General features: G+C 39.3%; 1 protein-coding gene across 1 annotated transcript in view; it reads left to right on the forward strand.

Annotated features, from left to right (window-relative positions):
* Positions 1-14,864, forward strand: part of IARS (isoleucyl-tRNA synthetase) — a 125,576-nt gene that overhangs the window by 109,998 nt on the left and 714 nt on the right. The window contains 4 exon segments of the mRNA XM_015427543.1: positions 1,188-1,299; positions 2,398-2,523; positions 5,951-6,091; positions 7,038-7,190. Coding sequence (XP_015283029.1) covers positions 1,188-1,299; positions 2,398-2,523; positions 5,951-6,091; positions 7,038-7,190 — 532 coding nt within the window.

Genomic DNA, 14,864 nt, shown 5'->3' on the forward strand with positions numbered 1-14,864 from the left:
GAGTGGGTCCCACCGCCAGCCCTCAGGAGAGACAGCCTCTTCGGGCTTCGGTGGACCCCTCCCTCAGTGGGCCAGAGGCAGGGAGGATGGGCTGGGTGACCGGGAGAGAGTGAGGCAGCCGGGGGACCCCACCCCAGGCCCAGGCGGCTCAAAGTGCTTGGAGGAGGCGCCCCCACCTGCGTCTCTGCTAGGCGCGCTGGGATGGTCTCCAGGCCCCGCCGGGAGGTTGGGATCTGCACTCGCCTAGAGCGCAGGACAACCTCGGGCCGGTCCTGGGTCCTTCAGGACCTGGAATTGGACATGAGGTTTTGCAGTGGTTCAGTTGTTCATGAATATGGTCTAACTGATTATGTGATGTGGTGTACTGTTGCTGTTTATTTGCTCCAATGGTTAAAATACAGGTTTGTATTTGGTTAAGCCCATGGCTGTGATGGTATTCCCCAGTTGTCTGAGGGGAAGGAGTTATTTTTAAAGTGGATTTACAGCAGCTTGGAGGTGGCTTTCGGTATGACTGGGGATCAGAGGATAAGCCCCTCCCCTCTGGGATCAAAGTTTTCCGGCCCTGCCTACAGAAGGGGGAGGTGCTTCCCCAGGAGTAAGGAGTCAAGGACTACCCCACTCTGGACCACCGAGAAGGAAGCTTCACTGTAAGTGAATACAAGTCTTCCCTTCTGTTTAAATGCAATAAGTGTCATTTAAATGTGTGTATTAATGCTTGCACAATAACTATAAAACTGTTCAGTTGTTGAAGGCATGCATGCGTGTAATCATGCACCTATGACTCATGTTTTATTAATTCAGCTTCGAAATGTTCCAGTTTTCTGGTGGTCAGTAACAATTCTGCCCTTATGATCAAGACTGCAGGCAGAGAAATACAGTGTATCACCACACTAGCTGCCAACCTATCTGTATATCTCTCCTCAGATTTCTAATGAAGAGGCTATTTTTCTGCCTTTGACTTTGAAACCTGGAAGCTTATTTACTACTTTAAAAGACACCAGGGTTATATTTTGAATGTGTCCGGTGTTATCTCCGGCAAATGCTCTCCACAGAACTAGTTAATATCTAAGAATATTGCTAATATGCAAGAATTCCTAATGGTGTCCCAAATTGTGATGGTTGTGAAATACATTTTGTATCCTTTCTTAGAATAATAATTTAACAAAACATAACTGTTCTTTGTTTAGCTGAAGGGATCTGAACTGGAAATTAGCCTTGCAAAGGGCACTTTACATCACTGTATTGAGCCAGCCTGTGCTTATGTCATCCTGAACATCTGTGTTAATGATAAAGAACAAGGTACAAATGTATAAACCTGTTTTCAAGTCGATTTGTTCCTCAAAGTGTAACTCTACTGCTCCGATTTAGGAAGAGATTTCTATGTGATGCATCAGGTATCACTTTGGGGTAATGGCTATAACTTTTCACTTGTAAAATTTGCTGTTTTCCACTAATGCAGCCATAAATTACAGCAATAAATTACAGTAAATATACATTGAATTATCCCTGGTCCTGTTGAAGACAGTCCGTTTTCAGTGGGCCAGATATCAAAGATGACTGAACCCTGCCAGCAGCGTTTAATTCTCTTCCTGGAAGACTATAAGAGATGGTTTCATTTTTAAGGAAGAGGGGAGATACTTGTTATATATGAATAAACGTAGTGTGGAAGGCACTGGCTGGTGGTTGTTTACTTGCTTTGATAATTTTAAAACTGTAGTACACAACAATTACATTAAAACAAGTGAAATATTTATGGTTCAGCATACTGTGGATCTTTGCAGGGTGTGCTAATGGTCAGCATCCATAACTGGGAACAAAAAAAATCAGGACTTGATAAATAATTGGTCTGACTCTCATAGGCTTTCAAAATGTAATGTCCAAACTGAGAGTTATTTTTTAAACGTTATGGCTAGCATCCAGAAAACTGCTTAGGTTCATATGATGGGTTTGGATGTTCCAGTGAGCTGTTTTTCCCCCTGTGGAAAAGCTGACTAATGTTCCACATCATGACCAGTTTCTAAAGTGCTGTACTGTGTCATTCAAGGTGAGGCAACTCTTCGGGGAAAGTGAATCTTAAACATCCTTGTGACCATGTCACGTATCTTCTGATCTGACAATTTCTGGTTATTTTAAAAGACCTATTTCAGAAGAACTTCAGCCTCCAGAACTGTAGTCAGGAATCTTATCCTCTGTAGTATCATTATCATAATGACATTTTAGACAGCCTTTCTGTTGATGTAATTTTAGATGAAGATACAATGGTTAACTAGTTTCTGGGGGGAAGGGTGAACTGTGTATTCTGACTTACATTGTTAATTTTCTGGTAAAGTGTAACCATTTTGATGTCTTAGCAGAACATGATTGGCTTCTTTATTTCCCCCCCCCTCTCCTCCCCAGATGGTATGGTGCTGTTGGAAAATCCTAAGGGAGATAATAAATTAGACTTCAGCAAACTTCTTAATGCCATCTCATGCATTTTTGATCTGGAAAACTCAAAGCTAGCTGTTTTCAGTGGAAAAACAGGTTGGTGGTGGAGATGACTAAGAATCACATGCTTTGTGTGTGTTTTTGGAAAACAGTGCATATGACTATAGTTTGCATAGTCTTCGACCTGCTGTTTACCAGACTTCTGGCTAGACACTTACACATGTTAAAACTGGTTACAAACAACTCTAGATTGTATTATGATTCTATTTACATTAGGCGTCCCTTGTAAATTTAGTCATTTTCAAATAAAATGTTCAGGTGACTACCCCTAGACTTGTTATCTGACAACTTAGACCTAAATGGACAAGTTGTGATACAATTTCAAACTCTGATCAGGTCAGAATGTATTTGGTTTGCACATTGAAGCAATCATATTGTGCAGTTCTTTGCTGTTGCCATTTTGTTATATGAGGGCTTGAAGATCTTCAGACTGAGAGCACCTTGCTATGTTCTAACTTTAATTCTTTCTTAAATAGTGTGGGGAGGCCAAATTAACCAATTAACAAAAGAGACAAAATGACTGATGCAGTCTAATTATTAAAAAAAATTATCTGTTGTTTGGCACAATTTAATTTATTTTAGGAAACAGTGATCTTAATGCAACAATGGGTAATGTATGTCAAGTGCAGCCATTAAGAATGTTTTGTAAACTCTAGGTAGCTAGCTGCTAGCTATAAACCTTTGGAACAAAAATAATACTTAGAAGGGAAAAAAATGAAGTGGCAAACACTTCCACAGACATTGTAGCAGAGCAATTTGCCTGTCTCTTCTAAAGAATGCATTTAAAATTTATTATTTTGTGCAGATGTTTGAGACATAACAAGAATTTTATAACTTTTTATAATTATTGTTTATGGTTTCCTTGTGCCGAGTGTTTTTCCTTGGGCTGTTGACAGCCAAAGGGAAAAGACAGTATCAGTTTAATAAGAAAAAGTCAAACGGAAGGGGAGGAAGGCCCTTTTGTGAAAAACAGTATAGCTGAATTGGCTATATCATTATTTAGTGATGAGGGTCACTGGGAGAATTTTTGCTGGTCCACTCGGCATTTTGAGCTGAATATTCAGACAGATCACCTTTATTTATTTATTTATTTATTTATTTTGGGGGGTAGTTAGGTATTTTCTATCCCACTTTCCCTCCCCTCTTCCTAAACGGACTCAGGGCGGATCAAACAAATCGAGTCAAAGTCTCATTATAGTAAAATCACATTAAAAACATAAAAACAATAAACAATAAAATTGGTAGCAGCAGAGGCCCATTGAATTAACATTCTAAATTATTTATCTCTCTGTATGGCCTCTCTTTAATTATGATGGTTGATGCCTATATATCCCCACCACACATACACACATACATACAGGCATCACATCCCTTCATACCTGGTATTCTAGTGTCAGCACTTCATGTGGATCACAGCTGAAGCTTCAGGGCCATTTTTTAAAAACTTCCTAGGAACCATGAAACCATCATGCAGCAAAATGCATCATTAGCTATGTGAAGATGTAATGGAGGGAAAACAAAGCTAATTTGGAGGGGAGAATACATTGATGAAGCATTTCCCTAGTTTTAATTAGCTTTGTTTATTCTCTGTGACCTTGTCACAGCCACATATGATTGGATGCATGGTGATATCACTGGCACTAGAAAAAAGCTCGTTTTAAAACAAAAGAGGACTGTATCAAATGCAAGCAGCTGCCATTCAGAGCTGCAAAAAGGTGAAAAAGTTAGGGTCTATGTTTTGACAAGCACATCAGAAGTCCAAAGTTCCATTAGTATAGTGTCCAGAAAACATTTTTAGCATGATAATTCCATGGCAAGTAAAAATTGTCACTTGTAAAGGCTTGTTGTCTGTTAATATAAAAAAGATCATCCTTTAAAAGCTGTGCAAATTACATGTCCAATTTTGGGATTAATGAGCATAAAATTAAGTTTTGCAGCACCTACAGGATGTTGATGGTCTTTCACTTAAATGTGCATTGTCGGGCAAAAGAAAACTGCAAGTTAATAGTTGTTCAGCATTATATTTTGCTTTATCCTAATATTCTGAACTCATAAGAGAAATGTGGATGTATTGTTGTAGGAGAAAATTATCAGTTCACAGAAAATCCTTCTGGTTTTTCCTCTGTTAATTAAAGCAATTTTTTTGCCTGCCTATATGCTCTTTAGTTCTTTTGCTGTCTTGATTCTGATGAGATGCATTTGCCATTAGCCTGTTAGGAGGGAAAAAACCAAACTTATATGAGCAATATGCTCATCAGGCCTTGTCAGTACAAAGCAGTATAGCTGAATCTGCTATATCATTATTTAGTTATGAGGGTCACTGGGAGGGTTTTTGCTGGTCTACTCAGCATTTTGAGCTGAATATTCAGCCAGATCACCTTTACTGAAGCCCATTGAATTAACATTCTAAATTATTTATCTCTTTGTATGGCCTCTCTTTAATGAAAGAAGACAAGTCAGGCTATTTTCATATCTTAAATTGTGGATTTTTTTTTCTTTTAATGGGTGCTTCTAAAATGTTGCTGGGGTTATAGTTCCATACATACATGAGACATCTTTCTATAACTTATACTATTCTTCCAGGGCTTGCTTTCATAATAAATATATTATTCAGTTGCCTCCTTCTGTAGGTATTCAACATTTTCTTCTAGCTTGTCAGAGACCCAAGCCTGGGCCTCTCTGGGTCACCACTCCTCCTCTGTGGGTCCTCGAGGTTAAATGAACACAAATAAAATAAAGTATTCAAAAATTTAAAAAAGGATATCACTATGCAGCCTCTATAGCTTAGCAATGGAAAAATTAAAAGCTAACTTTTCTATCTAATACATTTAGTACATAATATTAGATGACACACCTTCTTGCCGCATAAGAATCCAAGCTGTAGTTTAAAGCATTCAATACGCTGCAGTCCATCATGATGTAGGAAAGCATACTAGCGTGGCACAAGCATAAAGTTAGCGTAGCTTCCCTTTGGCCTATAGCCTATTATAGGTTTTCTCTCTCTGACATCAGCTGGTCCTTTGGATCCAATCAGGAATCCCTTTTGATGGAACTTTCCAGAGGACTTCAATGTCTGCTCCTACTCCTCCCTTCCTATCTGATTATACAGCTGAGCATCTCTTCTTGTGATTAACCAATTACCTCATTCTTAACTCTGGCCTCGAAAGAGGTAAGGATGGTATCTGCAAGAAGGCCCAAACCATGGACACCTGCGAGCCAGAGCAGGCCTACTAATAATCATGTTAACCCTTTAGGAAAATCAGGGTGCCTTGCTTCACATAGCTGAACAGATTGTATATATTAATGAGAGTTACTACAACACAAGTATTCACTGCCTGTGTTTCTGTATGGGCATCCTAGAAAGGAAATCACATCTTATGTAATGTAGAATTCCGTATAGTGAGGTAAGTGAGAAAGTGTTATGTGTTTGTAAAGGCCTGACTTAACTTTTCTGTCTTTTCAGAGCTGAAAAACCACACTGACTTGCTGAGCCTCAGTGGAAAGACACTTCATGTAACTTCAGAGTCAGCTCCAGCTTTGAGCCATCCTGATGGCTTCCTCTGTCAGTATATAAATTTACAGCTTGTGAATGCAAAACCACAAGGTAATGTCTACAGGACACCAATCAACTGACTCAATGTGAAATGTATTAATCCTGGGAGTTGCTTTGGATGCTGTCATGATCATGGGATTTTTCCTACTTGCTATTGATCAAAAGTTGTTATTCAATCTATTAATAAAACTAGTTGTTACTCTGCCTCGGTCCTCGCGCCTCATTTGGTCACGTACAAGGGGGAACCTGTTGGAAAAGGAGAGTATAAAGGGGTAGAGTAGGTGCTCTGGACCCTCCCAAGGAGACCCATACCAGAGTGGTGGCAGCCATTAGAGAACTTTCCTAGCCGCTGCCCGTGACAGATGCATAGGTGAGACTCCACTGGCATCATCATGTTACTGAGTAATCAATTTCTCCCCTGTGATGCCATGGGGATCAGCATACAGCAGTATCCCATGTATATGCTTTTTAGTCTAGGAAGTGCTGGGTGACAGAAGGTCAGTAAATAAGATCTGGCAATATAGCAGGAGGTGAGGAAATAGCTAATGCAAACATGAGATTTTTTGGGTACCCTTCTTTTTGTTTCTATTTTGTATTTGATGCTAGTTAAAGATGTACAGAAGGGACAGCATTTTACATTTTACAGCAGTCATGTACAGAATATATGGTTGTATGTTTGAAAAAGGGAAGTGTTTATCTGACCATCTTGTGATATAGCATCATAAACTAACAATGTTATGTGTAAGTTACAAATTTAATTTAATTTATGCAGATTATTAAAATGTTCTAGATTGCTCTGTGGAAGGATGTCTGCAAAATAAATCTTTGCTGTCTGAAACTTACGGTAACTTCAAATACTGGTTAGTGTATAGAACAATGAGTGCTAGGGACTGAGGCAAGAATGGAATTTTTGCGAGAAATCTATACTTGTAGAAGTCAAATAAACTATGTATTTTTCTTTGCCTTACTAAGAGTCAGAATAATTTATCTTCTATAGAGTGTCTGAAAGGAGTGGTGGGGACACTTCTCATGGAAAATCCTGTTGGTCAGAATGGACTAACATATCAAGGGCTTCTACATGAAACAGGAAAAATGTTCGGGCTCAGAAGCCGGAGGCTAAAATTATTCCTGGATGAAGCACTAACAGAGGGTAAGAACATACACAGTTGTTACTCTTTAAAGCCAAAGCTGCAAAATAGATTCATTGCGTTTCCTGCTGGCCTAAACAACATATTCTGTTCCTGCCTTCTCTCTTCCGTTATTGAAATTATATACCAGCCTTATTCAGTATCTGGGAATATATCAGTTACATTACAAATTCCTACTAACTTATTTGTGTTTGTTAAAAGATGGGAAAAACTCATTAACCAGTTTTCTTATTTGATAGTGTAAGATGATTAACAGGTACTTGTCAAATACTTAACCAAGTTAAACTCAGCCTTATTATAGTTATAGTTTTTTAAATTGTAAACATGATTATAACCGTTGCCTGATGTATCAGGGGATCATGTGCATCCAACACATTCCTGGAATTGTCACTGGACATGTTCAGGATCCCGTATGCAAGCCTTTCTGAGGAAAGGATTGCAGGTTTCGGAACAAATGCACGTTGGATAGCTGTACTGTGTCAGGTACAGCTTTCAGTGAATGTAGGATCCATGTATCCTTGTGCCCCAACACAAAACCTGGAGTAATAGTAGATCGACCTAAGTTTTGAAAGTAGTATCGGCTAACATTCTACATGTGTTATTTCTGTTCAATGGTCTTCAGCTGCGTCATTTAAGACCCTCAGTATAATAACTGAGGGTTTGCAAAATTTTAGGCTATAGTCTAAAAATCCAAATGGGAAAGCTTAGTTTCAAACCTGAAACTGGAGAGCTGGACTAATAGTGATGTTAAAACAGTATGTCAAAACTGTTAACAAAAACATTGTATCTGAAATTTGGAAAGAAATACTGCTGTGCCTGGAATGGATTTATAGTACAGTGTTGTACTTCGTATTAACAATTTACAACAGATGTTGAAAAGTTAAAATGATTTATACAAGAGGTAGGAGATTCCTGACAGTACACAGTCAGTATTTAGCACAAACAAAACATGAGACTCTTTTGTACTTTAAGCTTCTTGAGATACAAGAAGATGATTTGTTGCATCCATTGATTGCATAAGGTGCAGTTAGTCAAAATTCTAAGTGTTTGTTGAACAAATCTGGAACTGTAATGTTGGAAAGGACGCCAAGGTGATTCAGCTGGGCCATCCAATCAATAGTCTCCTTTCTGTCACCCATGTTGTTCTATACAATATCTGCATGGTATAACAAAGAACATCTAAACCCCAATAAGATTGTCTCCAGAGCATGTTGCCTGGATGGAGGCAAACCGACTTAAGTTGCATGTTAGAATGGAGCACAAAAATAACCTAGATGAGAAATCAAGTCTAACTAGAAGAAGATCTCTGCTCCTAGTTTTTTCAGTTTTGCAAATCTAGCAAGCCTAGTTCTCACTGAGTTTATAAACCAGCATCTAGAGTGTACCACTTGAGCCTGCAAGGGGTTGTTTTGTTTATATGACTGAATGGACCTCCATACAAATAAAACCCTCTCTCCACATAGGAAATTAGCATGTTGGGGAGAAATCTGGCTTTCTGCATATTTGGCTTAGAGAGACATTTGATGTAACCCAGACATAGGTATACTACCTATCTGCTGTCACTGAAACCCAAAGGGAAGAACTGAAAATACAACAGAGTCATCTGAGGTTTTCCTGTATCTCCAGATTCTCAAATAAAGTGATATGATTTTCAGCATTTAAAAGCGTTTGAAATAGAAGCAGTTGTTAACATTAAACTTAAAACATTTAGAAAAGTCATGAAGAACAAAATATAACAACCTATGGAAATGAAAAACGAGGCAGTACTTGAAGTCCTGATGACTTGAAGAACTGGTACTGCTTTTTGGTGGTTATTGCTCCAGCTAAGTTTATTTTCAATTCCCATCAATGCAACAGAACAGGAAAAAAGTTCATTACAGCAAATGTTCCATGGTGATGCTTTAACAGTTATACAAGTGAAATGACTTAGTAAAATAATTGACAAACAGTAAGATGTATAGTAATTGGATGTTGGTTATTTGAAATATGTCTTGTTCAAGAAAAGATCTTGACACCCATTTGTCGTACAGTACTTAGGCTAATGCTGCAGAACTTCTGTGCATAATGCTAAGACCTCTTGTAAAGGCTGAACACATCGTTTGGCTTAATGTTGGATCATCAACCTGGTGGATCAATCATGAAAATAAAGTAAAGCACTATTTTATGTGCTGTAGCTTCAGTACAAAATCGCTTCATATTTTAAAGGCCTTGTTTTGGCATTTTCTTAACTGCTTTAACATAAAATAATTGATTTAGCATGCTGATTTGTATTGGCTGTCTTAAGGCTATTAAAATCTAGTTTTAAATCAAAAGTGACTATTGGAGAACTCTGCTGACATCAGACATAACTTATTTTACTTGAATCACTAAATGTTTCATAAAATAACATTTTAGAGAGAGCCATAATACAGTTTCAGAAATATACTGACAAAGAATATTTAGGCAGATATTTTATTGTTGATTTTTAAGAAGTATTCATGGATACAATCCTGTGTTTTAAATCTGGGGTGATAAAAAGAATTTTTATAATTTAATTGCCTTAAATCTGTATATTTTAAGAAAATGAACACAAGAAATTGATCTTGCTTCTGACTTTCTTTGAAGTCAAGCATGAAGTAAGATGACCTTGCTTTACATCAAGTTTTCTGTGTGTGCTAGAAGACTCAAGGAGGACTGGGGTCATTGGTGACTGAAAATAATGGCTGGCAACCAAGGTGAACTTAAATTTAGGGCCCCAGTCTTGAAAATGCTGCTCATATTGATTGGCCATCTTCATTGTTTTCCAGTTATGCATGGACATTATAGTACCATCTTAATGGTAGCTGTTCTTGCATATCCTCTCTTTCGGTAAATTATATAACCGTTTACTCCAACAAGGGGTGGTCCCACAAAAGTTGTGGGGAGAATCCCATCTCCCACCCATTGCCAAGCCTGGTGCAGCTCCAGTCCCTACCACTCACCTTGGAGACCAGTCTCAGCGGTGATGGTGTCTGGAAGCTGCTGTGGGCTTGGAGTGGCTCCCAGCATTGTCTGCCACCACTGCTGGACCCAGATCAGCTCCCGGTTTCACCCGGTAGAGTGAAGGTAAGTCCATTTTCTGTGCATGCTCAGACTTTTTTTTTTTTTAATTTGGGGGAAATTTAAACCCCCAATGTATTTTTTTTAACATTTCAGATTTTTTTCTCAAACCTGTGGGGTTTTTTCCCTCCTTATCTGCAGAAGAAAAAATTGTGTTGGTGTGGCTCCTATCTGTGGACCTGTGGGGGCCCCCCACACATTGCTATTAAGTTTATAGATTGCACCATCATAGGAAATGATTATAGATTGCACCATCATAGGAAATGAAAACAATCACAACATATCTTCTGAGAAACAATCTTGTAATGCCCCAAAAGAATTCCTATGCAAAGAAATGGGTAGTACATGGAATTCAAACTTCATCACAACTATTTGAGTCTACTTCCAAATTCTATTCATTTATTTGCAACTGGGGTTAAAAACATTTAAGCTACCTGAGACACAATGATAGTAATTAGATTTACTGCTATTGCAAGAAATTTGGTCCAGATTCACACTTATCAAGTGAAGGATTTATCAAGTTGTATGAGTGTCTGTTACAGACTGAGGTTTTAATCCATCTGAATGTGATACACATTGCTGGAGGTTAGCTTAATAGAAATTGGTAGGCACAGATCAGTCTTCTTCCAAGCGTGAGGCTAGCTAGTGAATCAATGGATCAAACTGCTGTTCACAATGGATATCCCCACCCACCCTGCTTTTGGAATAACATAAGGAACAGAATGATTTAAATTACCTATTATGGATGTCGTCTACCCAGGATGACAGAGCTCATTAAAGCACGATAAAATAAATGTCAGCATAGCCTGCTTTGTTTTATGAAGCAATTGGGCCCGTATCGCGATGCAGATTATTTGCAGCTATGCTTTTTTATGCAGCTTTCACAAAGGAGTACTGTTAGCCACAGTCTTTGAATTTGTTTATTAGGAACAGACTTGCTTATATCCAGTCTTTAGGTATGTACCTGCAGTAGCTTTCAGTTCACTTTCTGTCAATGGCAGCTAACGTCTTACATACCTAAAAGTTCAGTGCAAGTTACACAATGGTAAATAAATTATTTGGATGATTAAAATTCCTGGTTTGTACTGTTAAACAGAGCTGAGCTTTAGTGTAGAACTGTGACTTGTGCTTAATGAAGGACTTTAATTTATCACCTTTAATTTTTTTCCAGGAAAGTCAGCAACCTAGTGCAAAATTAAGGAATTTTTTTCTCAATCCATTTTGATAACTGGAGCAGAACAGTGGGCCCTTGTGTCCAATCTATAAATCATTTCTAGCTGGCTTGTAAATCTGTAGGTTATACAGTCCGTGATCACATGGATATGACATCTTGTTTTTGCACTTGGTCTTGTTCCAGTAGTTCTTATTGCATGGTGAAAGGTTATGATGAAACTCTGTTACACTATATTCCCACCACACTGTTTTTAGTTCCTAGCTGAAAGTAGTCATTTCAAAAGGGACTAACTGTGAGGCACGGGTGGTGCAGAGGACCTCTGTATAGACCAGGATCTGTCTGCAGGTGACTTTTCCCTGTTGGTTGGCTCATCATCTTTGAGTGAGCATTAGGGAAAAGATTATAGGGAGGAGGATCCCAAGAATATTTTTAGCTCTCCATTGGTAAGGTTATTAGGGTTGTGGGGGCTGATGTAGCTTTAATCTTTATAAATCTCTTCGTTCAATATAGTCCTAAAAGTGTTGTGGGATGTCTTTATTAGGCTTCTGTATTCTGTCGACAATATGTAATAAAATAAAAGGCTGGCAAAAGATAAATGCAACTTGTGGTTGCAAAAGCAAATGAGGAGATGGGGGAATAAATGGGTAAAATGACTTTCCCCCCAACTTTTCCTACTTCTTTCTCAATTGATTCATTAACCTTTAAAAGTAAGGCTGCTGAGATTTCTGTCTGCATACCAACTTTCACTCATAGTTCCGCACCGGGGTTTCCACTTGCATAATACTGTTTCTCTTCCAGCTGTGAGAGTTCTGCTAGAACAGAATGTCTAGTAATAGTTCAAAGTTTTGTGTATATTTCATATAGCAGGAAGACTGAATGCAGAATGGCTTTGGTTGGTAAAAGAAGTATGCTGGATGCTCTCTGTTAACACTTTCAGGGGGAAATTTTGTGATTCCTTCCCCTCATGCCCACTTTATCTGCTACTTATGGCCATCTGTTTGACTGCATGCTCTAATTGTTTTTGTGGGACTATCTATGTCGAGCGCTAAAGCAATAGCTATTTAAGAGGCTCCCTCTGGAATACAACTCCCTGAATGTTGGCTCCTGGAGGCTACTGCAGGCACCTTCATTCCCTTTCATACAATCATACAAGGAGAATATGACAGTGATCTCAGAGTAGTCATTGCTGTGTCCCAGTTTCAACCCAGATTCTAGTTTGTAAAATCACTGGGCCAATCCCAGAATACATACATAAAATAGCTATTCAGCTCTTCAACCCTAAAACCATTTCCAGAGTAGTGATTATTTTTTAATGTAGCTACGTTCAGTGTGGTATTCATATTAGCTTTGTGGATATACATCAGATTAGTCACACTATAAAAACGGTTTCATTTTTAATTTATCAGATGTACTAATTATTTAATTATTTTTAGATGCCTTGACGAAGTAGACTAGAATATACGTTTTCGTTTTTTTAAAAAAGAAATCATTATTTCAACCAGTTTGCTCGATTCCTTCTTCCCTGTTTGTTATGGATGCCAGTAAAACCAGGTAGCAATATGAGAAACTGATTCAGTTAATGTTTAGATGTTGGTAGCAATTAAAATTCACCAAAATGTCTTTGAATATTAAATGCTGCAGAAAACTATCTATGGTACTCAGCCTGATTTAGAAGACTTCAATTAAAGCTAGGTCTTGGATCCAAGCACAAATGTTAACTTGATTGATATTTCTGAGGGTCAGGATCAGAAAACAACCCGTATTCTGATTATGCGCTTCTGCCCACCATGTGGTCAGAAGAATAGTATGAAATAAAAATAAGAATTGGAAGATAAAAGAAGAGATTGGATTTATACTCCGCCCTTCACTACCCAAAGGTGTCTCAGAGCAGCTTACAAACTCCTTTCCCTTCCCCTCCCCACAACAGACACCCTGTGAGGTAGGTGGGGCTGAGAGAGCTCTGACAGTAACTGCTCTTTTTCAAGAACAGCTCTTATCAGAGCTACGGCTTACCCAAGGTCATCCAGCCAGGTGCAAGTGGAGGAGTGGGGAATCAAACCCGGTTCTCCCAGATTAGAGTCCACGCACTTAACCACCACACCAAACTGGCACTACACCTGAATTCATCTGTTACCCAAAGAGTATTGTTGCTTCGTCACACAATTACATCCTTTCAAGCAGAGTAATTTATCATATGCCACTCTGTCACTAGGTTCGGTGATGCTGGCACAGAAAGTAACCATGTCTGGTGGCCCACTCACATGATTACCACTTTGGAGTAGGAAGTAGTCATAGTGCAGCAGCTAGCACATTTGGGTAATAGATTAATTGGGCCTGTAATGAAGGCAGTTGGATGCATCGCCCTCTCTCCCCTGAGTGTTTACTAGTACAAGTCTTCTAGATTACTCTTGTCTTCTTCTGAATTCCTTATAATTGGAAAGAACATGTTATGACTCTGAAATAGTGTTGCTTACTGCACCAGAACAGGCTTTTGAAAGGTGCGGAACTTTGCGTATAAATTTAGATGTGCATGATAGGAGTTCTCAATCTGATTTTTCTATATATTGTAAATAAAATTATGATTCTTTGTTGAGGGTTTGCAAATCTAAATTCATTTTTTATTTTGATGAAAATTCATAGAAGAGTTGATCAAACCTATTTTAAATTTTGAATATGGATATAGCCGTAGTCTATTACTATTTCTACTAATAGTAGAATCCCCGACGTGGGGATTCAGGGGCTCGCCCTTCAATGGTTTGCCTTTTTCCTCCAAGGTCGGGGACAAAGGGTGGTGATAGGGGATCAGCGGTCCCAGAGGTGGCCTCTTGAATGTGGGGTGCCTCAGGGGGCGGTGCTGTCCCCAATGTTGTTTAATATCTATATGCGCCCCCTTGCCCAGATTGCCCGGAGTTGTGGGCTTGGGTGACATCAATATGCAGATGACACCCAGCTCTATCTGATGTTGGGCGGCCGGTCGGACTCCACCCCAGATGACCTTCATCGGGCATTACAGGCCGTGGCTGGTTGGCTCAGACTGAGTCAGCTGAAACTAAACCCGGCAAAGACGGAGGTCCTGGGCCTGAGTCGGATCGGTTCGGGGTTGGGGCTCCATCTCCTGACCTTTGATGGGGCACCTTTGGTGCCAGCGTCGGAGGTTAGGAGTTTGGGTGTGCTCCTGGACTCCTCCTTAACAATGGAGGCCCAGGTGGCAGCCACTGCCAAGTCGGCCTTTTATCATCTTCGACTGCTGCGGCAGTTGGTTCCTTTCCTCGACTGAGATGACATGGCTACAGTGATCCATGTGACAGTCAACTCGAGGCTAGACTACTGTAACGCTCTACATGGGGCTGCCTTTGTCGCAAATTTAGAAGCTGCAGCTAGTGCAGAATGCTGCAGCCAGGCTGTTGATGGGTCTCACTAGACG

This window comes from Gekko japonicus, unplaced genomic scaffold (assembly GCF_001447785.1).
Source record: "Gekko japonicus isolate JY-2015 unplaced genomic scaffold, Gekko_japonicus_V1.1 scaffold354, whole genome shotgun sequence".
Classification (NCBI taxonomy): Eukaryota; Metazoa; Chordata; class Lepidosauria; order Squamata; family Gekkonidae; genus Gekko; species Gekko japonicus.